Here is a 27,402-nt window from a genome sequence, read left to right as displayed (position 1 = left end):
AGAATATGTCTAGTATATTGTTGTAATTACTCGAGAGAGAGTTATAGTAGTCAGAGTGCTCATGATCGATAGATAAGACTTAGGTAAATTTGTAGCAAACATAGCGGAACAGATTCTGACAAGAGGGGAAATCATAACCTTAGACCATTATTATTCTTGCTTACAATCAGTCTATAGCTAGTCTTAATTTATTGTATTTTTATTACATAATATTTAGTTAATAAACACCCAAATTGTTAATCAAATATCTCTGACGATTGAATACACGAATTTCTGTGAGTCCAATAGTTGTGATTGATAGGTTAATTCCATGTGAGATTCGACTCCGGACTTGTTAACCGGAAAATATTTGCAGCAACCGCTTTGTCCTTTTTATAAGGCATAGTTGGGCATGATCAAATTTTGGCGTCATTGCCGGGGAATTACTGGTGTTATTGATTGCAGTTAAAAAGAAGTGCAATTTTTTTTAGTGTAGTCAATTTTCTTCAATTTAAACTGATCATTAAAATTCTAATATTTGTAGTCATGGTTGTCACAGGTGTATGCCTAGAAACTCCTCAAGAACTAGAGAATTGTTCGAAGCATTATCAGATCCTGAGAAGGTGTTCAAGGCATTGAACCGTGCAAATAGGAAAGGCAAACAACAACAAAACTCAACCGAAAGAATCGAATCAGACATGGAAGACGATAATCTAAACAACAGGGACAACGTGAATGACCCAAACAACAGAAACAACGCAAGTGATCCATCGATCGGGGTGTGGCATCTCTTGTGTTAGAAGCAACACTATATGACTAGTCACAACCCACAGCTAACAACTTAGCAACTATTATTGTAGTCCCTCAGATACAAGCAGACTCATTCCAGATCACAAACAACATGCTACATCTGTTGCAGAACAAGGGACTATTCTCTGGATCATACGTTGAAGATCCCCAACAGCATCTAAAGAACTTCCTCTCAATCTGTGCCACGCAGAGACAACACAATGTGACACCGAAAGCAATACGTTTGTTGTTTTTTCTATTCTCAGTGACAGGAGCATCCCAAACCTGACATAATTTACTCTCTATCAACTCCATCACTACTTGGGAGGAATTAGTCAAATAATATTTGAGCAAATTTCATCCACCAAACAAGACTGCTTAACAAATTGATGAGATATTGAGCTTCAAACAGAGACCCACTGAGACGTTTCATGAAACGTGCGAGAGATTCAAGGGTCTCCTGGTTACATGTCCACATTATGGTATTCCAGAGCAGATGTTGGGGCAGAGATTTTACATAGGTTTAGCAGATACTTTGAAAGCTAATGTTGATGCTTCAGCGGGTGGAGCATTTTTGAGCAAGACATTCAGAGAGAGCAAGATCCTACTTGACAAGATGGCACAAACTCAGGATGGACAACAAGGAACGCTCCAATCACTCATGTGGTTCACTCAGTGGCTCTAGACCCAGCTAACTCCATAGTTGAAAATATGGCTACTTTGATACACAAATGAGCATCCTCACCAAAAAGGTAGAAGAATCAGGCGAGAAGCAGCATGTACACATAGTTGATGCAACTAATGGGGGTCTATGCACATCATGCATTAATCATCCATATGTCTGTTCATGGAGTGTTGAAGGTGAGAATCAACAATATTAGGAGAACATGAATTATGTGGCCAACTACGGGGGACCGAGACCAGGTGGTCAGAATTGGGGTCAGCATAATCAGCAATACATACCAGCTCAACAGTATAATAACAACAATAATCATGGGGCTATGCGACCACAGGGGCAAATGGTGTCTTACCAAAGGCAACAAGGGTACAACCAGCAAAATCAGCAGCAGGCTTATCAACAACCTCAACAACAACAAATTGTGAGACATGAAAATTGGTTTGCTAAACTCGAGGGTATGATGCAACAAGTGATTGGGTCCACGGGAAAGCTAGCTGACAGAGTAGACTCACATGAGTCAGCGATTAAAAATATTGAGATCCAGCTAGGACAGATTTCCATGGCCCTAAATAATCGTCCTCATGGGACGATACCTACAGACACATAAATCAATCTAAAAGAGCAGGGCCCGAAGCAGCTGATGGCAGTGAGTTTCCAACATAGTAGGGACTTAGATCTGGAGCAAGAAATTGCTCGTGATAGCATGCTGACTGAAACACTGGTGCCAGTACCCATTGAGATAGATGATTCAACAGGTTTAACTGAGGTGACGGTACAGAATGCGCAAGAGAACATCAACAAGGAAGATGTGGTTGAGAAAGAGACTGAAGCTGCACCAGAACCGACAATAGAAGTAGTTCCTGAACAAGAGAAAAACATTGAACCTTAAAGACCCTCTAGCAGCTTGTCTCATGAATTTAGACGAAGCTAATGGTGAAGACTTGGCAGAGTGGGTACTTGCTCTTGAAGGCTAAGGTTTTTGGAAAAGGGAGCTGGAATTTGAGCCTTTGAACTTGGAGGAAAGAAAAACTCCTCCAGCTAAGTCGTCAATAGAAGAGCCACCAAAGCTGGAACTGAAGCCATTTCCATCTCATCTCAGGTATGAATTCTTAGGACCTGAGTCAACTCTACCTGTTATTATCTCATCCAATTTGTTAGATGTGCAGGCAGAACAGTTTTTGCAGGTACTAACTAAGTGCAAGACTGCAATTGGGTAGACCATTGCAGACATTAAGAGGATCAGCTCGGTCTTCTGTATGCATAAGATTCTGCTAAAAGATGGGCACGAACCTTCTAGAGAACATAAAAGAAGGATGAACCCCAACATGAAAGAAGTGGTGAAAAAGGAAGTGATCAAATAGTTAGATGCGGATCTCTGACAACAACTGGGTTATCCCAGTGCAGTGTGTATCGAAAAAGAGAGGTATGACGGTAGTGAAAAATGAGAAGAATGAGTTGATCTCTACTCGGACAGTTATAGGATGGTGAATCTGTATGGAATACATGAAGTTGAACTTAGCCACCAGGAAGGACCACTTCCTACTGCCATTCATTGATCAAATGCTAGATAGATTGGCAGAGAGGTCTCACTTTTGCTTCCTGGATGGGTACTCGGGTATAATCAAATTTCCATTGCCCCAGAAGATAGAGAGAAAATGTCGTTCACCTGCCCTTATGGAATCTATGCTTTTCGACGAATGCCATTTGGCCTATGCAATGCACCCGCCACATTCCAAACGTGCATGATGGCCATCTTCACAGATATGGTAGAGGAGATAATGGAGGTTTTCATGGATGGCTTCTCAGTGGTTGGGAATTCATACGATGATTGACTTGTAAACTTGAGGCGAGTTTTGAAAAGGTGTATAGAGACTAATATAGTCTTGGGACACCTAGTGTCAAGTAAAGGTATTAAGATGGATCGTGCAAAAGCTGATGTGATAGAAAAACTTCCACCACCCACCTCAGTCAAAGCAATCAGAAGTTTTCTTGGGCACGCAGGTTTCTATAGGAGATTTATAAAAGATTTTTCCAAAATTGCTAACCCCTTGTGTAAATTGCTTGAAAAAGATTACTCTTTTTTGTTTTCTGATGACTGCAGGGTAGCTTTTGAGGAATTAAATAAGAGACTGGTGACATCACCTATCATAGTTGCCCCCTACTGGGAGCAACCGTTTGAGCTGATGTATGATGATAGTGACTACGCTGTGGGAGCAGTGCTTGGGTAGCGAAAAGATAAAATCATGCACCCAATATACTACGCAAGTAGGACACTGAGTGGAGCCTAGCTAAATTACACTGTGACCGAAAAGGAGATACTGGTAGTGGTGTTCGCATTTGACAAGTTCATATCTTACCTGATAGGCTCAGAGGTAACTTTTTATACTGACCATGCTGCTCTTAGGTACTTAATTGAAAAGAAGGAGTCAAAACTACACTTGATTCAATGGGTGCTACTGCTGCAAGAATTTGATTTGGAGATCCGTGACCGAAAGGGAACAGAGAACCAAGTAACTGACCATTTATCTAGGCTGGAAGGAGCTGAAAAGAAGGTTGAGGTAGAAGAGATTCTGGAAACTTCTCCAGATGAACAACTACTAACAATGAGTCTCGATGAAGCACCATGGTATGCAGACATTGCAAACTACCTGGCGAGCGGTATTGTTCCTTATGACCTTTCTTCTGTTCAAAAGAAAAAGTTCTTTCATGATTGTCGTATGTATTATTGGGATGAGCCTTATCTGTTCAGGATTTGTACTGATAACATGATCCTGAGATATATCCCCGAGATATACCAGTCTTCTATTTTGCAGGCTTATCATGCGTCATCATATGGTGGGCACTTCGGGGGAGTGAGGACAGCTGTGAAAGTCTTGGAGTCAGGGTTTTGTTGGACAACACTATTCAAAGATGCACATCTATGGATAAAGGGTTGCGATGAATGCCAATGAACTGGGAACATTTCCCGCAGACATGAGATGCCCATGAACCCAATTCAAGAAGTAGAAGTGTTTGATGTATGGGGGATCGACTTCATAGGGCCGTTCGTCAGCTCATATGGCAACAAGTACATACTCGTCACTGTGGACTACGTGTCCAAATGGTTGGAAGCTGCAACACTCCCTACAAATGATGCAAAGGGGGTAATTGGTTTTCTGAGAAAGAACATTTTCACCCGATTTGGCATCCCAAGAACAATAATTAGTGACAAAGGCACTCACTTTTACAATCTAGCCTTTACTAAGTTGTTGGAGAAGTATGATGTACGCCACAAGGTGGCCACCCCATATCATCCAGAAACAAGCGGGCAAGTGGAAGTCTCAAATAGAGAAATAAAGAGTGTGCTCACAAAAATTGTGAATGCAACTAGAGCTGATTGGGCAAGGAAGTTAGAGGATGCACTATGGGCATATCAAACCGCTTTCAAAACTCCAATTGCCATGTCTCCATACAAATTGGTGTTTGGAAAGGTGTGTCATTTACCCGTAGAGTTGGAACATAGAACTTGATGGGCATTGAGACAGTTGAATCTTGATAGTGAAGCAGCCAGAACAAGTAGAGTAACAGAATTGCATGAGCTGGATGAGTTCAGGTATCACACTTTTGAGAGCACAAGATTATACAAGGAGAGAATAAAGATGATACATGACAGGAATATTATTGAGCGGAATTTTAAACCTGGAGATACGGTATTGCTATACAACTCGCATCTGAGATTGTTTCCGAGCAAATTGAAATCACGATGATCAGGCCCTTTCCGTGTGGTTGAAGTTTACCCCATGAGAGCAGTAGAGATTTCTGCGAGTAATGAATCTCGCACATTTAGAGTAAATGGGTATAGACTGAAACATTACATGGGCATGTAGGAAGCAAAGAAAGTATCAATGACCTATTTGATCGAGCCTCCAAAGTTGTGCGTACCTTAAATGCGCTTATCTGCGTCGTGCTGAGACATTAAATCAGGCGTTTCATGGGAGTTAACCCATTGATTTGTTGTATTTGTCGTGCCACGACATTGACTAAGGTGCTAGTTGGGAGGCAACCCAATGCGTAGTGACTTTAGTATAGTTAGAATTTGTTATTTTGATTTTTGTAAGTACTAACCAGTGCAGGTGAGCTTGGGCAAGTGATAAGTCCATCAGACGCTGAAGGAATAGGTAAAAATTTGAGAAATTTCGAGGCCTAGGAGCGCGACCGCGCAAAACGCATAGTATTCTGCCTCAGTTTTTTTCCCAAGAGTACGGCCGCGCTCAGACTGCGCATATGGCAAAGTATTCTGTTTCAGAAGCGCGGCCACGCTCGGACCGTGCTTGTACCGCGCTTGTACCGTTCCGCCTGCCACTTGAGTTTAAGCTAATTTTATTTATTTATTTACTTCTTTTTATTAATTTTTTAGTTCTTTTAGTTGTAATATACTAACTTATCCCCCCCAAACCTGATATCTCTCTCCCTCTTCTAATCTACTCACGCCTAAACCTAAACCCTCACTCCCAAATCAAAACACCCAACTCCTCTATTTCTTCCCAAAGAACCCCAACCATCATACTCCCTATTCACGATCAAATCGTAGACAATCCACTCTCTTCTCTCATCTAACAATCTCTTCACCTGCCCTAACCACATCTCTACCAGGTAAGATCCATTGTTTCAATTCTTGTTGGGATAATTGAGTTCTTGGTGATGTAGTAGTTTTTCTTTCTTTTCTTTAAGAGATTTTTATTTTTGTAGTGTGCTCTTGTATGCTAGTGGGTTTGTTGAGGTTTTTATAAATGTATCTCTTAACATATGTGGGTGACATTGGGGTAATTATGGTGGAGTTTGGCTTATAAATTTGTTAATTGGGGAATCCGATAAATGGTGCATATAAAGTGTTTGTTAAAATGCCTCAGTGAGTTGCTAATGTAAATTGTGACCAATTGGGCGGATGAAGTCTGAGTAACCGCCTTTGGTTCACATCTCTTGTGTTTTGCTGATGATGTTCTTGATTTTAGGTACTATGGCACCTCCCAAGAAACGTCGAAGCACATGTGCTTCATCTAGCGTCCAAGTTGGATCCTCTAAAGCACACGCTTCAGCTCCTGCTCGTCCTTATGATAGTAACAAGTTCGTCTCTGCCGTAGCTTAGGACGGTTTTGCTGATAAGGCACCCAAGAAACCAATACCGGAGAGGGGCATAGATATAGGGTCGCTCCAATATGGCTGTCCCAACTTGTACAATGAGTTGGTTAGGCGTGGGCTGGAAATTTTCTTTGAAGAACCGGATGATGGAAATTTGATAGTTGTGCGCGGATTTTATGCCAACGTTAAAGAACATGTGAATGGTGTGGTCACAGTGCGCAAGAAGAATGTGGACGCCTCTGTTGAGGCTATTTGGAGAGCATATCGGTTGCCCGTATCTGTGGCAAAAATGGACAACTACTATGAAGCCTATGGTAGACGATACAATCAATGAGAGTTATTCTTTAAAATAATTTGTGTGCCTGGCAAGGAGATTGTGTGGATGAAACATGGGCGTAAATTCCATTCAGCGGCACTCACCTTTGAAGGGAAGTGCTGGTTGTATGTCATCTACAACCAACTGCTCCCATCCTCCAACACCACAGAAGTGAATGCTCCTCGAGCTGTATTGATTTGGTGTTTTATGAATAGTCACAATTTTGACGTGGCCAAGCTTATTCATGAGGAGATGTTTAATCGTTGTCCGGTGAAGAGGTATGGTTTCTTCTTCCCTTCCCTAGTTTCTAGGCTATGTCGAGAAGCTCGGGTTCCGAAAAACTTGAGTGTGGATGGAAAAGTGCCGAAAAAGGCAAAGTTTCAAGCGGATAAGGTGACTACTGGGAAGGAGCCTGTGGCACCTGGTGGTGATGATAGTGATGAATCAGATGCATCTGAGGAGGGAGAGGATGAGCAGGAGGAAGTGGGACCAGAGTCGCCCACCCATGAGCATGTTACGGAAGCTGCAAGACCATCTGGGGTCGGTCGGGTTACTCGGTTAGCAGCCTTAAAGCAAGAGATGGCAGGGATGCGTACCGCTGTCGCAGACTTGGGGATGCGAGTTGATACTTTGTCCATCTAGAATGCTAAATCAGAAAAGAAAATCATGGGTTGGCTGCGTGCTTTGGGTCGGGCGTGTCACCTTGACCCTGGCACTGTCTTCGATCAAGACTGATCTGTCAGGAAAGTTCCTTTACCTCGCATTTATTTATTTCGTATGACATGGGGACATGCCATCCTTTTAAGTGTGGGGTGATAAATCGTTTGTATGTTGTATATATGTCGGAACATAGTTTCATTTTGGTCTTTAGTTAGTTTGATTTTAGTCCTTAGTTAGTTGTCTAAATATGTGATTCGACTTGTCCCGATGATGGATATCACTCGACAGGTTTCTTAAGGGTCTAAGTCGATATAAAAAATAAAAATAAAACAGGAAAAAGAGAAGAAAAGATTTTCTTTTGTAGGTAATGTATCAATTCCCCCTTGATTTTTCTTTGGACCGCGGTTCTTTTCCAAAGGTTTTGTTTGAACCGGGTGCGGTTAGTTTTTGTTATTTTTTTTATTTTTTAGGTACTTATGGGATATGAGCTGAGATAGAAAGAGAATATCTTAACATTGTTACGCCTTGAATACAATAGACACTTTAGTGTGACGCTTAGTCTCAGTTGTTGATTCTTGTTAGAGGGCCTTAAATTGTATGTTTTTAACTTGACTTAAGTACTCAGACGAGAGTGTTTTGATAAGCCAATCTGGAGTGAGTTATGTGCCATGTGTGTGTGAGATTTATTGTATTCTGTGCACTACATTTGATGCCTAGAATTTGCCCTGTGTGTTTGCAAAGCGATATAGTAGTTTTATTCAGTCTTGAAAGTGATATATGCATTTCTTTATTGAACCAAATATGTATATTTTATCCTCCTAATTGTTATGTACCATAGTTAAACCCTTTGAGCCTGTAATCATATTTCTTTGGCAACCACACTACAAGTTTCACCCAATTGTTTGAATGAATCATTTGTTTGAACCTTTTCACCTCCCGTAAGCACTTGAATTGTGATGAACTGGTAAAAGTTAAAGTGTAGGGTGGTTGGTTTGGCTTTTGAGTGGAACTAACAAAATAAGGAGAAAGGTGCACAGTTTTGAATAAGTAAGAGCCACTTGAATGGAAAAAGAAGAAGAAAATAGTTACATTATTGTGAAAATAAAAAAAAATATAGTCTTTGATAAATAGTGGCTCTTGATTTAGTGTGCTTAAAGAAGCAGGGAGTTAATATATATTGATGTAAAAGGTGGAGTCTTGGTTTGACATAAGTGTGAGGTTATGACTGTGAAAGTATATGTATTAAAGTGCTTAGGGAGGTGTAATCACTCTTATATCCAAATGTAACCTACCCGTCCCTTAGCCTACATTACAACCAAATAAAGTCCTATTTGATCCTAGACTGAATGAGCTCGATTAGTAGAGTAGTATACTACGGGCAAGCCTATGGTGCATCTTTTGTGGTATATGAATGTTCTTTTTGAGAGTGAGTGAATTTTGTCTATTTGAGTTCCTAATTGTTCTGAATGTTTATTGCTTGTGGAACTACTCTCGTTTGCGATGTGATAGCACTTGATTCATAAAGGAAAGGTACATCTTGACCTCGGTGTAGAGTAAGTGAGTAAGTTAGGAATATTGCACGGCATGTGAAGTCAACTCTTGAGGCAAAGATATTACACTGCTGGACTCAATCCTTATGGTATGTTCTTGGTGTGATATGTTAGAGAAGTTGCTTAGTGAAGGAACCTCTGTAGAGTATGGTTGGTTGCTCGGGGACGAGTAATGGTTTAAGTGTGGGGTGTTGATAATCGACTATATTCATGTAGTTTAGTGAACATTTACACCCCAACTTAGCTATTTTTTATTGTTATATGAAGGTTAAATGACAACAAATGGCTCTAATTATGAATTTTGTGCTTTGCAGGAGCAAGTCTTGATTATGAGGACATTGAACAGTGTTTGGAGCTAATTTGGAGCAAGGAAAGCAATCGGAGGTGAATGCGCGTGAAAGAAGAAGGAAAAAATAGAAAAACAATTGAATTTCTTGAGCGCGGGCGCGCTCCAACCGCGCTCGTCAGGACGAATAGAACGTGATATGTGCGGCCCAAGCGCGGTCCAAGCGCAGCCACGCTCGTCACCTCAAGGAACATTATTTCCAGGGGTAATTTCATAACTTTGGAACAACTCTCCTTTACATATAAGAAGCTCAGGTCGCCCAAATAGAGGGTATCAAGGTTTTTGAAGGATTATTGAAGGCAAGAAGAGGCAAGGTGGAAGATTCGACATAGAGTTTTACCTTTCTTCCTCTTGTTTTGATCATTAATGATGAATTTTACTATTGTGATTGTGAAAACGATTATGCGTAGCTAAACATTTAATCTAGGGTTTTGATGGAACCTCTTAGAGGATGAATTTTTGATATATTAATATAGATTTGCCTTAATAATTTCTCGGTTTGTTCAACTATATTATGATTGCTGTTAATTGAAGGGACCTCAATCGGCTATACTTATTTAGTATGCATTACTCGGGAGAGAGTGTATATTTAGATAGTTGTTGAAAAACATCACTCCTAACGTATATGAGGCATCAATACGAAGGGTTTAAAGGTGGGATTAGGCATAACGAAACCTTGGGTGCGATCTAAGTGACCTGTAACTTTAGCCAGCTAGCGTAGCTCGGGAGAACTTGTCTAGTATGTTATTGTAATTACTCGGGAGAGAGTTACAACAGTCATAGTGCTCATGATCGATAGAGAAGACTTAAGTAAATTTGTAGCAAACATAGCGGAATGGATTCCGACAAGAGGGGAAATCATAACCTTAGACCATTATTATTCTTGCTTACAATCAGTCTATAGCTAGTCTTAATTTACTTCATTTTTATTACATAATATTTAGTTAATAAACACCCAAATTGTTAATCAAATATCTCTGACGATTGAATACGTGAATTTCTGTGAGTCCAATAGTTGTGATTGATAGGTTAATTCCCTGTGGGATTCGACTCCGGACTTATTAATCAGAATATATTTGCAGCGACAACTTTGTCCTTTTCATAAGGCATAGTCGTGATCAGATGCCCATCCTACTACTCAGCTTATCCCTTAGGTCTGCTATCCACTTGCATTGTCTAAAGAGATATGTTTGTGTCTCCACCCATGTCTGATCACATAGGCAGCAACGTTGATCATCTACTTGAAACTCTACTCTCTGCATTCTTTCCTTGGTTAGTATATTGTTTTGACATGCTAGCCATACTATAAATCTCTATTTATGAAGCATAATTGTGCTCCATATTAGCTTAACTTCCCTTACTTTAGCCAGAGGTCCCAACATATATTGATAGCTTCTAGACATGGAGTATTCTCCTGTTTTAGACAACATATATTTATCTCTTTGATACCATCCTGCCATTTGACTTTTGAGGGAGTTCAATTTCTTCCAATACCAGCTACAGTCTCTTGTTGGAGTGTGTTCCCATATATTTTCCTTGTCCTTCATGTATATACTATTAACTCATTTTACCCATTGAATGTCTTTTTTTTCTAGCTAATTTCCATAATAGTTTACTAATAGCAGCAATGTTCCATTTATAGCAGCCTTTGATGTTTAAACCTCCATACTGCTTTGGAATGCAAACCATGTCCCATGCTACAAGGTTAACCTTCCTTTTGTCCTCAGTTGCACCCCATAGGAAGCCTCTGCATTTCTTATCAACTTGCTTGACTACACTTTGAGGCAATATGAACACTGCACTCGAGAAATTGTATATAGAGAACAAAGCTGCCATTACAATTTGCAATCTCCCAGCATATGAACAATTGCTTTGTATAAGCAGTGATTTTGTTTGTGATCTTACCAACTAATTGCTTACAATCCATTTTGTTCCACTTCCTTGAAGTAAGTGGGAGGCTTAAGTACCTTATAGGAAAAGTCCCTGAAGTGAACCCTGTTTATTAAGCAAATTTTGCTTTGTAATTTCATCTACCCCTGCTACAAACATGCTAGACTTATCCAAATTAGCCTCCAACCCTGTAACATCACTGAAACGTTGTAAGGCCTCCATCACTCTAGCTACTGATTTCAAATTTCTTTTACAGAATATTATAAGATCATCTGAAAATACCAAGTGTGTTAACCTTGTTTTCTTGCATATGTGGTGATATTTAAAGTCAGCGAGATCACTCATCTTACTAAGTACCCTTGAAAGACATTCCATTACTAGAACAAATAAGAGGGGTGAGATAGGATCCCCTTGCCTAAGTCCCCTCCTACCTTCAAAATAGCCATGATTTTCCCCATTAACTCTGATAGAAAACTTGGTAGTAGTAACACAAGTCATCACTAGATTAGTAAAAGAGTTTGGAAAACCAAATCCTTTCAAAGCTTCCTCTATGAAGTCCCAATTGATCATATCATATGCCTTCCTAAGGTCAATTTTTATTAGACATATAGAAGATGTATTCCTATTATAATATCTCAATAAGTCATGGCACATTAAGACATTATGAATCAATGATCTATCTTTAACAAAAGTCGCATATTTTTCAGCTACTAGTATTGATATTTCCTTCTTGAGCCTCGTGCATAGCATCTTAGAGATGCATTTGTATATAATATTGCAGCATGATATTGGTCGGAATTGACTTGCATACTCTAGAACTGGAACTTTAGGAAATAAAGATATTACTGTTGAGTTGATTTGTCTTAACAATCTGCCATTCTCCATGAATTCCAAAATTTCTGCAGTAACATCTTTTCCAATTATACTCCAAGCTTCTCTATAGAAACCACTGCCATAACCATCTGGCCCTGGACTTTTGTTCACATGTATACTGAACATAGTCTGTTTCACCTCCTTGGCTGTAAAAGGTTGGATCAGTTCCACCGGCTTTATAGTAGTTAGTGTAGTGCTATTCTTCAAAAAACTTTGGAAAGCTTTTGCTCTTCTTCTTTCTTTCCTACATAGCATTGCTTCATAATAGTCTACAAGAAAATTTGCTATGCTTGCACTATATGTTGCTATTTCCCCAGTTTTATCCTTGATCTGTGTGATGGCTTATTGCAGTCCTTTGTGTTTGATTACTGAGTACAAATACCTAGTGCTGTCATCTCCTAGCTTGATCCAGCTTGCCTTGCTTCTTTGTTATAGAAACATTTCTGCTAGACAAGAAGATTTCCTGAATTCCTAGCAGGCTGACACTTGGCTTTCTCCTGTTCTTGTAGAGCTTTATTTGAGGGATCTGCATGCAATCTACTCTGGGCTTGGCTTAAAGCTTCCCTATCATCCTCAACCTCTGTTAAGATACTTCTAAAGTGTTGTTGATTGAGCTTCTTAAGAGCCTTTTTTAGTAGTTTTAATTTCTTAACTATTTGGACATATTGTACCCTGCTATTTGTTGTTTCCACCCCTGTGTTACAATCTCTTTAAACTGAGGGTGTAATTCCCAAACATTGCAGAATTTAAAAGCTCTATTCCCCTTCACTGCACCAGTATCCTTTTTTATTCTAAGTGGGTAATGATCACTGATTCCGTCCACTTGAAAAATAGCCTGAACCACTGGTGTGTTATCAAACCATTCTCTATTGACAAATGTCCAATCAATTTTAGAGAACACTCTATTATCTCCATGTTTTTTATTCCATGTGTACCTACATCCTCCAAATGGTAATTCCATGAGTTCACAAGCATCAATACAATCTTGTAAATCCACCACTCCATCCATAGTTACTGGAATTCTGTCATCAGCTTGCAGAACTGAGTTAAAGTCCCAAGTAACCAGTCATGATTGCTTAATTCCTCCACTTGTACTTTCTAAAAGATGCCACAAACTCCTTTTATCTTCCTTAGTATTAAAAGCATATATAGCTGTCATATAAAACTCCTTTTGGAGAACAACATCTACAGCTAAACATGTTATGCTTGGACAGTTCCACTTATGTGCCTAACTTGATAGTAATCAGGCCTCCATGCTATAACCGCTTGACCATTATAATGGTGCTCTAAGTTTGTGATGTAGTTCCAACCTCCTAGCATATTATTTATTACTTTCTCCATATTGCCAGCCTTAACCTCTATCTCTAGCAAGTTTACTATACCAATATTTTCATTAGTACAAAGGAGTTTTACCTCCTTTTGTTTGTTAGGAGCATTTAAGCCCCTAACATTCCATCTTAACATGTTATCCATCACCTCTTGGAGACAGGGCAGTGCCTCCCCCATTGATACCTGATAATTGTTGTGTTTGTTCCTTAGGTGACTTCCTTGTATTATAAGGAGTTACCCATCCTTCTGAATTTATCCTCCCTCTTATATTTTTTGTTGTCTCATTCTCCTCTTCTAGCTTTGTGTTCTCAACTCTTGATGCTGTTACAACTTGAATATTATTTCCCTCCTCTTTGTTTATGTCAGTAGCTTTTACTGCTGCAACAACAATCTGCTGTTTTGTGGGGATTGGTTGCTTCTTCCTCATACATTCTTCCTCTGAATGACCATAGTTGTGGCAGTGCTTACATAGTACTGGCTTCCAGTCATACTGGATTCTTTGTTCAACAAGTGCACCTTTTTCATTCCTAAAATGTACCTTGTCTTGGAGAGTCCACGTCTACCTCTATAAGGAGTCTAGCAAAATTGAGCTCAATCTTGTTTTCTGTATTCCTGTCAACCATAAGATGCTTACCTATCATGCTTCCAATCTTGCTAAGCCCTTTAGAACCCCAATACTTGAAATCCAAACCAGGTAGTTTCACCCAAATGGGCACAGTATAGAGTTCTTCCCTAGTAAATTTCATATCCTTATGTCATTCCTTGACAATGAAACGTTTATTGTCAAAGTGATAGATCCCCCCCCCCCCCCCCCCTCATTTTTGCCAACTATAGTGTCAAACCTCACCAAAACTATCCCATTTTTCAGTATTGAGACCTTGTTGATGCTATGTTTCCCCCATTGTCTTTGTATGTAGTTGTTAAGCACATTGAAGGGGGAAGGGAGGGGGATGCTCCCAGCACATAACAGACAATAATATTTTGCCAGAAATCAATCTCATATGTAATATCTTCCAATTCAATTTCACAAATTGTTGTTTCTCCATGCTTACTTAGATTCACATACTCCAATTTGAAACCAGCATTCGCAACTTTGGTGATGTCAAAATTTTCCCAAATCGATTGCTTAACCCTAATTTCTGTTTCTTCTTCAATCTCATCCGCCCATGATTCCCTACCAGTGGTGTTTCGCAGTTGATTTCTCACAGAGTGTTGTACCTGTGTTCCTTCCTCCCATTCCTACACAGCAATTTTCAATTTTTTCACTTTTTGCACTGTTTCATTTTTCCCCGCCATTACTGTTCCATTGGAAACTGCTTCAATTGCTGTATCAATTTCCAATTGTGATGGTATTTCAATTCTGCATGGTGTTTTACCTCGATTCCCATCCTTCTCCTTACCTTGAATTTGCTTAATTTCAACTTCATTGACCGTCATTTTTAGGTTTCGATTGTTGCCATGAATCTCCATTATTTCATGATTTACTTGATTTCCTCGCTTCTTCGTCTGAGTTGATGACTTGTTTACTAGATTCCCTTGCTTCGATCAGCTTTTGAGTAGGAATCCGAGTCCTCTTTCCCATGGATGCGCACGTTTAGGTAACATGCACCGAGAGAGAAACAAAGTCCGAGTTCAGAGCTCTAAAGCTGCTTTTATTTTTTTAGCTTTTTTGCCTCAAAAAAGTCATCTAATTAAAGCCTATGTAACTAAAATAGAACATGGCCGGAAAATACATATTTTGGACAGAAAAATTTGATGTGGCTCTCCTAAACATTTAATAGGCTTAATAAAATGGATTAAATATAATAACCCATCTTAACACCCAATTTAAAATGTGCAGAAACTAAATTATGCAGAAATCAAAATTGTGCAGAAATTAAACTGTGCAAAAATACAAGTTGTGCAAAAATTTCAAATATACTTCCATTAAACTCATGGGCAATGCTATATATGCTATTGGGCAATGTTGTTGGGAAAATTATTTGGGCTGCTCCTTTGGAACGGATTAAGTTAAGCTATGTCCAAATTAGAGCATGGAGCCGAACGAGAAGAGTCCGAGCAGATCAGAGATTACCTACATTATCAACCTGAACTGAATTCGAGCCCGATCGTGATAGAGTATCGAGTTTAATCAAGCTTCGTTACAGTATATGCAATATAACTGAACAGATTACATTCATTTATTTCTTTAGGCGAGTGACGAGAGAGGAAAATACAATCCGTTCCTAGCCGCTTTCACACACTTGTACTATCTTAGTCTTCTTAGATTAAGAAGCAAAAGTTTGCATTTATCTTCTTCTTCATTGATCCCTCTTAACTTTAGGACTTCATATTGTTCACGTCAGTACTCATTGTCAAATCCTTGAAAGTAACAAACAAATGGTCAAACATTCTTGGCATGGACATCGAACTTTAGAGTTTCGATCAAAGTTAGACTGAACAAATTTCATAAAAGATTGGACACCCTCAACATATCTTTTAGAGAACTTCCTTTCCTGCATCCAGCTTCTATCCATGATCTACTGCACAAACATATCAACCGCAAAATAAATATAGTATTTTATATAATTAAGTACATGCAAGGTTCTTTAGACGGCTGTTTTACGATAATATCCCTTTTTAAGACTACAATATAGATTTTGTCCATATTTTACAAGGGTGTGCAAATATGGCCCTTGGAAAATTATCCCTTCCAGACAACTAATGTTGCACATATAACTTTCAGTTTGCTCACGGAATATTAGATTGCTGCAATAACTTACAAAATTTTAGACCTTGGTCTAACGATTTAAATAAGATTTTTTATTTGCTCAAAAAGGATTTTTATACCGTAGTCTAAAAAGTCCATCAGTTATAAGAGAAATAAAAATAGGATCATTTACGACTAAAAGGGACAACCGACAAAAGTTTAATCCTTTTAGACAGAGCAACTACCAAAATATATATTCCATCAAAAATCGGAAACTAGAAAAAAGTAGCATCAACGGGAAAAATTTTATTTTGTGTCTCATACAACTGACACTAGTTGTATGAGGCTCCTTTTTGTTTCACAAATTTGTGAACCCCAATCTTACACTTCTGGGTCCACAAAACTGTGAGACAAAAAATAAAATTTTCCCATCAGCGGATTGAAAAATTATTGGAATCAGAGAAAAACTCAATTTAGTAATTTGTGCACCAATACAAAGGCAAGGATTTTGTGGGATTGAACTTAATTTGGCTTGTGCTTCTGCTACCGGTGCAGGGCCAACGTTGAAATGTACGTTCATGATTTAACAGTCTATTTCATGTTGTTAGGTATCTACTAGATGTTAGACAACACCACATTACACTTGGACAAAAAAATTAGTATAACGTACACGGCATTAACAAGTCTAAATAAGAAGCACTTTAGGTTTGTACATCAAGAATTTTTTTTGTAGCTGTTTTTATTTCTCTTCTTCCTCTAAATCCAAACCAAATAAATTAGGTAATTACCATTCAATCCTGGTAAGGATCAAAATAGAGTGCGGAAGCCAGTAAAAAGTGTGAGGAGAAAACTTTATTGAAATTAAAGAGGGAAAACTTACCAGAAAGGTCTGAAGGAGACGGAAACGGCGACAGAGACGAAATGTTGCGGGCTTGCGACTTCTTATTTAACAAAAATACCAACCAATAAGATTATTGAAAGACAGAAAAATGAAAAAGAGAGTAACCAAAAGATATAACAACATTCCCGAGAGATTCGTACTCGAATTGATTGAACCCTCCAAATATTATTTTAGATTGGCATTGTTTGATTAGGCACCAAATTTTAAAAAAAATTAAAACTTGTTATTTAAAATAAGCCTTGGAACTTTTACGTTAAATTTTTTTGTGAATAAAAAATAACATACTAAAAAGGAAAATGTGCTATATAATCTGGGACAGATGAAATACTATCTATGTCATCAAAGATGTAGGACTATGTAGCATGGTCCATTTAAATAATATCTGAAGTTGATTTAACTAATTGATCTACCTAAAATCTTATTCAATTAAGCAAATAAATTATTAATTGATCGAATTTTAATTCACATTCCAATACTAGTGGAAGATAAGTACTAGTGTAAAAGGGGAAAGGATAAGAATTAGTGGGAGGGAAAGATAAATATTAGGATTTAGGATTAGAAGAAAGTTTGAGTCAACCACTTCAGTTTCCAAGTTTTTGGGATTGTTTTTGATACTCTTTTCTTTCTAAGACTGTCTTTCAGGCGGCTCAACCCCAAAAAGTTAAGGCCCCAAAATTAATTATTATTATTATATATATAATATAAATAGTTGTGTATATTTATTGTAGTGAGAAATAAATTTTTGCAATCATATATTGTCAATTTTTATCAATTATTACGTATTTTCAAAGTTTATATCATGTACAATTTAAAATAAGTAATGTAATTATGGTTCAGACTCCACTTGTAAAACAACACTGAGTTTGTTGTTGTTGTTGTTGTAATGTAATTATGGTTGAAAATAGTAGACAATTATATTTGTAGATTCTTTCTATCTTAATTTTATCTAATGCATTTGAACTTGAATCATTCTTGTTTATAACTTCGGAATTATAAGATTTTTTTCAATTCTTTGAATATTTTTTATAAATACTTTCAAGCTCAAGCTAACTAGATTAATAAACGGTTAGATTAGAAAATGTGTTATCTTATTGCAGCATGATTCCTCCTAAAAGCTTGGCCAAACACCTCAATTTCTTAAAAATATACTTTTTTTTGGGAAAACATTTTTGTCCTTGGAGAAGCTTGGTCAAACAAGCTATTAACCTTGAATATCTTTTAAAGCATAACTAGTCTTTAGGGTACGCGTGTTGCGTGTGTATCTGATATTAATAAATACAAAAGTTTAGAAGACAACAACAACCCAGTATAATCCCACTTAGTGGGTTCTGGGGAGGGTAGTGTGTACGCAGACCTTACCTCTACCCTGGGGTAGAGAGGCTGTTTCCAAATAGACCTCTGACATCCTTCCCTCCGAGAACTTCCCACCTTGCTCTTGGGGAGACTCGAACTCACAACCTCTTGGTTGGAAGTGGAGGTTGCTTACCATTAAAAGAATTACATAAATTTTAAATTGAAAACTATTATGAGTTATTGTAAAAGAAATTTAAATAAAAAGGTATAAGTTTTTTAAAATAATAATTATTGTGTCCTATTTATCTAATTACTCAATTTAGGAAGAAATTTTGCATTGTGTATCTTCCTAAAAATATGCAGCATTATGAGTGTGCTTTTATTTTAGAACTCATATATTACATATTTAACTACAATTTTTATATACTTTTACTTATGTAAGGTACATAACTTTCGTAAAAGTTCAAATATTTATATTAGTACTCAATTATTCCGATTAAATGGTCGAATCTAAATAGAATTTAAATTTTTAATATTAGGACTTCCTATCTAATTTTAATTAGGAAGGATTCAATAAATAAAATTTAGTTGATTTTAAAGTCCTAAGAATTAGAAAAATAATTAAATATTCATAGAAAAATAATTAAATGACTATTTTTTTTAGAGTTAAACTTATTATTAAAGGGTAAAAAAAAAGGTGAACGATATTTCGCTAAGGGACTTCAGATTTTTAATATAGTGCAAGTTTTAGGATACGCGTTTTGTGTGTATACATCATATCAATAAATATAAAATTTTAAAAACTATATAAATATTTTCAAGCTATGTATACTTAACGTGCAATTGTTAAATGTCATTTCAGAAGTATTTCGAAAATTCGATGTTGAGTTAAAGTATTAATAGTAGATGATAATTTAATATTTATTAGCACACTTCATTACCTTGGCAAACACGGAATCTATAATTACATGCCTTTGTAAAATTGTTCATAAAATTGTATATAATTTTAAAGTTTTAAATATTAAGCAAGAAATTTATAATTTTTAAATATTAAGAATTTTTACCTAAATAAAATAATTAAAAATATTTAATTGCCAATAAACTTTAGCTAATCTAACTCCTAAATAAAGGAGTTCTTTTTCAAAACAATTATAGATGTATGATGCATAGTTCTTGCATTTCAATTTTCAAAACCATAATAAGAGTCTCGAAAGAAAAGATGTTTCATTAAACAGCTATTGGAAAAGAACCAAAATTCGGCTTTTTATTTACTATTGGAGACGTAAGTTGTGCATATCACAATGCTAAATTATACATTTCATATTTCAAAATCCTAAATATTAGAAAATTTATCATGAAAAAGTATTATGGTTATGAAGAAAATGATTTATACAAGGTAAAGTTATAGTGAAAATTAAAGTCATAAATATTAGGAATTCTTACATATTTAAACAAGGAAAAATTTAATAATAAAATATTTTAATATTAGGAAAATAATCTAATTTCTATTTTGTCCCATACGAATTCTATTTTCAATGGCCAAAGGACAAATGACATTTCGCTAAGGACATTCGTGCTTTTAATATAGTATAGATAATCTATGAAATTGATGGTTTTACCAATTTTTGACATTTAAAGTGAGATGAAAATTATACAAGTAAAAGATGATACTCTAATTTTTTAAAAGTTTCTATTGCTTATAGAATAATTTTAATATCTTGTCTAATTGTTCCATTAGTTAAAAAAAGTTTGTAAACTAAAATCAATAAAATATAACTTAAGATTAACAATGTCTCATGAGAACTACACGTATTGACCATATTGTTAAGTGAAAAAAATTAATTACCCAAACATAACTTAACTTTCTTGCATTTTAGGAAGTTATAAGAATAAACATCAAATAAAATATATAAAAAAAAAAATTATAAAAACAGTTAAGGCCTCTTTTAAGTTTTGGCTTTAGGCCACATTTAGCTGCCACTGCTGTCTTTTACGCTTATTCTGAAAAGCAGTCATGGATGCATGTCTATTTTGTTCGAAAATTTACACGCTATGCAAATTTAAGAATAATGTTATGTTAGGAAATTACCAGTTATGTCAGCCATAAGTAAGTTAGTAAAAAAAAATTAGTCAATTTATAAAATATTAGCCAATTAGTTATTTGTAGCCAAAATAAATTAAATTTTTACTTTCTTTTGAGTGGGTGGTATTGGAATATATTAGATACATCTTAAGGAGTTTAAATCTCAGTTTTGGGATGATTTGGTAGAGTTTTGAGGTGGTTTGAATTGAAAATTTGAAGTAGAAGATGAACATATAAAAAGATGATATGTGTATCACACTGTGTATGTATCACATGTATATCCATATATACCTATGTGTGAAATACATGTGTTATAGAACAATTTTTTAAATTTGATTTTAGCTACGAATTTTAATATCAAATAAATCCAAATCACATCCAATCTTCCTCAAATTTTGTATATTGACTCATCTATATGTTTTCAGTGAATTTCAACCATACCCATTGAAAGAAGTTTCTTTTTTGCTTAGATTTTTGGAAGTTTCTTATATACCTTATTTGTTACCTCATCCAAGAAATTTCCTTTCTGTCTTGCATCTAATGTTACTTATCACACTTAAAAATATGGAAGGAGATCTTTGCGCGTGATTCGTATTTTGGTAAGTCTATGATTAATGACTAGAGGTTAATAAGTTAAGACTTATCATGGATATTTTCGTAAAATTCCCTATAATGTTTGGTTGGTGGTCCTAACTTTTAAAAATAGCACGGTCTAGCCAGTTTTCGGACTGGTCATTCAAAAATAACCAGCGTTTATCAAGTCAATGAAAAATAGACACTATTTTGCTGCAACAAATACCGGTCCAACATAATATACTGGAGTTCGGTGCACCTGTGTATGAACTTCCGACATATTATGCTGGACTGATATACTTTGTTGGCTCCAGTATAATATACTAGAGACTGGAACACTGGTGCTCCAAACTCTAATATATTATGCTGGAGTATTTTTCCGAATTTTGAACAGTGTTTTCGTTCAAATTCATCTTTACACGAAAAGTGACTAAATTTCGATCTTTTGAAATTGTGGCTATTTTTTAATGACCACTTGTAAATCTGACTATTTTTTAATTTCTGTCCTTTTACTGTGAGTAAGAGCTATCGGATTAGGCCCAAAAGAATATCCATCCTTTCAGTCTAACAGATCAGCACATGAGACAATAGCCCAGCCTTGATTCTACGGCCCAAGACTATAACGCAATGGGAAAAGTTAGAACATAGCCACTTTTAATATCATAATCGTATGTTAGCCACTATTTTAAAAGCTGTTATATATGGCCACCTTTTTATGTAAAAAAAATTCGGACAAAAAATGTCACGACCTGGATTTCCCATCATCGGGAATCGTGATGGCGCCTACTCATGAAAGCTAGGCAAGCCGAGTATTATAGATTCATTACCCTTTTTCCTTAACCTACGAATTAACATGTGATCGACAACAGAATAATTATAATAAACAGAAATGCGGAAAATGAAAACTAATAGTTTAACCAAATACTAGTACAGAATCCAATATACAACTCTACCCAGAATTGGTGTCACAATGTCACGGACCATCTACGAATACTACAAACAGCGGTCTGAATGAAAATACAAATATGTCTCTGAAATACATAAAAACAGAATGGAAAGATAGAATGAGACGCCAAGGCCTGCGGACGTCTGCAGGACTACCTCGGGTCTTCGCCGCTGGACTGAAGACAGCAACCTCACTGTGGTCCAAAAGCTCCAGCACCGGGATCTACACACAGTGCAGAGTGTAGTATCAGCACAACCGACTCCATGTGCTGGTAAGTGTCGAGTCTAACCTCGACGAAGTAGTGACGAGGCTAGGACAAGACTACCAAATAAATCTGTGCAATTATATCATATACCACAAATAATAATGACAGAAACTAGCAGTTAAAAATGGGAAGGGGAAAACATGCTCGGGGGAATATCATGTACAAACAGAAATTCAGTAAAGAAGCATACGAAACACCAAAATTCAACTATAAGAAAGAATAAGGAGAACAATAACAAGTGCACAGCATCACCCTTCGTGTTTTTACACTCGTTCTCACCATAAGAATCAATATATTCGGCACGACATCACCCTTCGTGCTTTTACCTCACATAATCATGGCACGACATTATCCTTCGTGCTTATCACTCATATCATGGCACGACATCACCCTTCGTACTTTTGCATTTACAATATTGGCACGGCATCACCCTTTGTGCATTAACACTCACTCACAAATATCATGCACGACATCACCCTTCGTGGTTTTACACTCTTCCTTACCCAAGCAGCAATCACAAAGCAATTCGGGCAAGGGAATCAATAAAATCACAATAGAATCCCGGCAGGGGAACAATAGTATAACAATAATATCCCGGCAAGGAAAATAATATCATAAGCAATAACATCCCGATAAGGGAAACAATATCATAAACAATAACATCCCGCCAAGGGAAACAATATCATAAACCTCTTCTCTTTTCCACAATTACTTCACAACTCAATTCTCAACTTGAGCCAATGCTCTACAATGTTCAATTACCAAGAATACTTCCATGAGCCTTGTTCAACATTAGAAATCGTCATATTAAGCATGGACAATACATAACGGGGTCACAACAATCATAGTATAAGACTCACGGGCATGTTTGACACCAACGTATAGGTACTCGTTGTGAGCACGTGATTTTTGCCCTACGAGAACTACTCCCAAAAATTCAAAATAAAATAGTTTTATGTTGTTTGTGATTTATTTGTATTTTGTCTGCGCATGTTTATTTCTACTTTAATTAAGAAAAATACAAAAATATGTGTTGCATGTGCATTTAGGATTTAATTTTACAATTAGGAATTAACTAAACAATATTTGAATTTGCGAGAATGAAAATCACAAAAATATGTACTTTGCATTTTTTGGTGTTTAATGTCAAATTGTGTGGTTTTATTTTAATTGGTATTTAATTGTGTGTGATGATTGTTATCAGGAATTAATTGGTATTTTTAATTTGGTTTATAATTTAAGTTAGGATTTTAGTTTTGAAAAATAAATTAAAAAAGGGAAATAAAAGAAAAGAGGAAAAATGAAAAAAGAAGGAAAAGAAATCGACCAGGCCCCAAAAACCAGACCAATTCGACACCCCTGTACCCGGTCCAGTCGATCTGGCAAAACGACCGCTCAAACGGCGTCGTTTCTGCCACGCTCAATCTGGACCGTTGATCTCACTTGATCAAAGGTCCAGGTCACCCCTCCCTTAACCTGTTCCTGACCCATTCTCTATACCCGATTTAACTCGACCCCATCACTAAACCAAACGACACCGTATTTGGTAAGCTCCCTGATCTTAGCCGTTGATCTTAATTGATCTAACGGCCAGGACTAAATCTCTCACATAGTATATATTCCTAAGTCCTACCCAGCCCCCCCAAACCAAACCCCACCCTCCCTCGTCTCTAACAGCTCAGAGACGAGCTCGTCTCTCACCGCCTAACTCCGCCGCCCTCTGCCCGCCGAAAATCGCCCACGGCGGCGGACGGTGGCCAAACGACCCCAGCTTCACACCATAGAACCCCTTCACCCTCCTCTTTCCGAATCCCCACTCCATCGTCTTCGAATCATCCCCGAGTTCTTCAAATCTTAGATCGAAGAACTGACCCCTAACGCTAGTTCACCCAAACGCCTCCAGCTTCACACCACAGCTCTGCCCTGACCTCTTCTCTCCAAATCCACCCTCCCCTTCCTTCGAATCTAGTCCCAGTCACTCGAATATCGATTTTGAGCCAAGAACCCTAGCGCCGCCACAAGATCCCCTGGTGGCGGCGCCAAACCTAAGCCGTCCCAAACCAACACCCATTGGCCACTAGACCCCCCTCGTCCCAAATCCCATGTTAGTCTTGCTCAAATCAAGCCGGAGCTGGACGAATCCTAAATCGACTGAACGAGCCCTAGAAGAACAAAACCTAGGCATTGATCCAAAAGAAAATTGAGGTCGTGGTCGATCTTAGTCGTGTGTTCTCAGTCGAGAACACTCGATTAAGGTCCGTTTCGACTTCAAACCTCAAGTCGAAGTTTCGATTGGAACGGATTGGATTTTAGCCTGTAGTTTCTGAGGTATTCCTTCTCTTTTCTCTTATTTTTCTTGTTGTTGATATTTTTTTTATCTGATTAAGTTCCGTTTTAGTTCATCACTTCTGTCAATTAATTCTCCTCCTCTTTCGGACCTTTTTCTGGTCCATTTTTTCTCATTTTGGTCGATCGGCATATGTTGAATCAATTAAATGGTCTCGTCGATTGGTCCGTTCATGTCTATAGTTCAGTTGTTCTCTTCAAGTTATTGGATGTTGTTTTATCTTCTGACCTTTGTATTCTCAGCCTCAGGGCTCATAGCTAGTATACTTGTTGTTCCAACATTTTGTTCGAGGTTAATTTAGAGTTATATTTGTTCCCAATATAGATAGCTTATTCTCATGCATATGTGTGAATCAATTTTTGACCTTAATAGTCCAGTCTGACTATTGTCCTGAATCATTGAATCCCCATCTTGGTTGAAATGCTGTTGGATTTGATTTGAGTTCAATTGATGATTGAGTTTAGTGATTCGAATCTACTTGTTTGTTCTGTTAAGTTTGTTCTGATATGAATCTGACCTTGTTGAATTGTCCTAATATTGTTGATTGGGAGTTAGTTTCATGTATCTAATTAGTCAATTGATAGGCTTAAATTGGTTATAGCTGTAGTCACAGGGTCTTCAGGGGTGTTTTGGGGGTTTAAAAGTTTGGCAAATGGTCTTGCTAAGTGGGCTGTCAGTAAAATACTTAATTAACCATTAATCTAATGTGTTAGTGGGGAACAGAACATAATGGTATGGGGAGGCTTAAAAGGAATTGATTAAAATATGTTGCCCAAACCTGCTTGAACTTTAAATAAAGAAAAGACAAGGGTTAATGGGGAACAAAGCATACTCTAGGGGAGTTCTAAAGAATATCATGGGCAGAATTAGTTTCTTAATTTCTGCCTGAGTGCTCTTACGAGCTGGCAGGGTCAGTGTTTGGGTATAAATGGAGGGACTTAGGATAGAGTTAGGGGGCAATCTAAGGAGGGAGAGTAAAAGATTGAAAAAAGAGGAATCTGAAAAGAGAGAGAAAAGAGTTCAAAGTTTGAATACAAAAACAGGTTTTGAGACAGCTTGAGATGAGTTTGGGTGTAGTGTTGCAGTAGTGTTTTTTTTTTCTGATTTCATTTCTGAGGTCGTTTGAGTTGTTTAAGTTTGAGTGTTATGGTTTTAACTGGTTTCAAATTCACCCGGGTTTGCTGCATATGTTACCGGGCTGTTTGTGGATTGTTGCTCGTATTACTGCTATACTGCTGTTGACTTCCTCTTTATTCTTCTTTTTTCTCCAATCTAGGTACTCCGCTTGACCTCGTATGAACTGTAAAGGATCAATGTAGGTCTGATTTGGAGATTAAATGATAAAGTGCTGTTTGGGTTGATCTCTGAATTTTTTCTGTTCTGTTTTGGTTTAAAGGTGTAAAACAGTCACGTTTACTTGAAACTTTGTAGCGTTTGTATAATTGGACTGTTCAAACTAGAATTGTCTGTATGTTGCTTCATTAGTTTAGTCCTAAGTGTATTTTGATTTCCTATAAACAATCAGTATTTTAGAACTTATATTGACTGGAATTACTCATCTCATACTCTACATCAAAGTATCTATGAGATATGAGTGTTGCTGAAGAGCTGCGATTCAATTAATGAATTCACAGTTCGACGAAGATTTTAAGCCGTGGTTTTACGTATTCTAGTATCACTGGTGAATTCCAAATCGAGATTCAAAAGTTACCTAACGTGTAGGTCATTTAAAATGAAGAGAAAAGTCACCAGTTATGCAGATTCAAATAACCTTGAGTTCAGTTTCAACAAATTTGCTTTTGTTTCGTCAAACAATCAATGTGTGTTGCTTAGCCACAACAAATTTGAATTGAAGTGCCTGCCAAAATGAATTTGTTTTACTCATTTTAACTGTGTGACAGATTCAACATGTTTGGTTAACCGTGTATAAATCAATGAATATGCATGTGATGATTCAAAGTTAGCATGTTGAAATTAGCATGATTATGTGTTCACCAATAATTGAGTCCGTTGTGAGTTAAAACCAGTAGGCTGAGATTCAAACAAAATCAGTACGGGATCTAGGCTCATTTAGGAGCCTAAACATGACAACCTCTGTTTGAACAAGATCTGGGCCTGAATCTGCTTAAGGCCCAGCGTCAGACAGCCCTTCCCCTCTTGTAAGGTTAAACAATTCTCCTTCTTTTGGGCTGATTTTGAAGCCCAATCTGCTGAAGATACTAGATTGTTTATTGAAGCTTTTTGATTTAATATTGTGATGTAATACTTTCAATGATGGTTTATTAACAATGCTAATTAATTAGGGCCCTTTTAGAGATAATACTTAATAGAAAAATCATAGTTCGTTTAGGTTGGCTTTAAAATAAATGAGGTGCGCCGCGCCAAACCAATATCATACATTGCGTGGCCTCCTTAATTATAGTAAAAATATTTTAGACCTCGGGACGTACCATTTAGCGAATCTCATGACCTCCCCCAAAGTTAATAATACGCTAGTTGCTTTAGGCCCGACATTTAATAATATTACCTTCTTAAACTCGGGTGCGCATTTATGTGACCCAAATCCAAATCTCAACAATGTTAAAATATGTCAAAGACCATGGGTGCATTTATGTGACGTGGTTCAAGACGTGTTTTAATAACGTTGCAATCTTCCTAAAAATGAATAAAAGCGGTTAAGGTTAAAACGGCACATAGGTTTGAACATGTACTAAAATCAGATAATTAAGCCGAATATAACAGTTGAGCGACCGTGCTACAACCACGGAACTCGAGA

The 27,402-nt window shown here is 37.2% G+C and overlaps 1 protein-coding gene and 1 non-coding gene across 2 annotated transcripts; both read right to left on the bottom strand.

Moving 5' to 3' along the window:
* Window positions 1-1,147: 1,147 nt before the first annotated feature.
* Window positions 1,148-1,254, bottom strand: LOC138876629 (small nucleolar RNA R71). Its single transcript, XR_011401973.1, has one exon. It is a non-coding gene; the product is annotated as a small nucleolar RNA R71 (small nucleolar RNA).
* An 11,392-nt stretch (window positions 1,255-12,646) lies between these two features.
* Window positions 12,647-13,209, bottom strand: LOC138876140 (uncharacterized). The gene is made up of 2 exons (XM_070155039.1): window positions 12,872-13,209; window positions 12,647-12,794 (listed from the first exon to the last, which is right to left on the bottom strand). The coding sequence occupies exons 1-2, from the start codon at window positions 13,207-13,209 to the stop codon at window positions 12,647-12,649; spliced, it is 486 nt and encodes a 161-aa protein (XP_070011140.1).
* Between the last annotated feature and the right edge of the window lie 14,193 nt (window positions 13,210-27,402).

Source organism: Nicotiana sylvestris, chromosome 8 (genome assembly GCF_000393655.2).
Source record: "Nicotiana sylvestris chromosome 8, ASM39365v2, whole genome shotgun sequence".
Taxonomy (NCBI): domain Eukaryota; kingdom Viridiplantae; phylum Streptophyta; class Magnoliopsida; order Solanales; family Solanaceae; genus Nicotiana; species Nicotiana sylvestris.
The sequence above is the reverse complement of the archived record's forward strand: the minus strand, read 5'-3'. Positions and strand labels throughout refer to the sequence as shown.

Bases quoted from the DNA above. Each gene is read 5' to 3' on its own strand.
- LOC138876140 (XM_070155039.1), bottom strand. From the start codon at position 13,209: ATGGATGGAGTGGTGGATTTACAAGATTGTATTGATGCTTGTGAACTC. The intron at 12,795-12,871 runs GTACAATATGTC...ACAACACTTTAG, and splicing joins TGGAAACAACAAATAGCAGG to AAGTATCTTAACAGAGGTTG.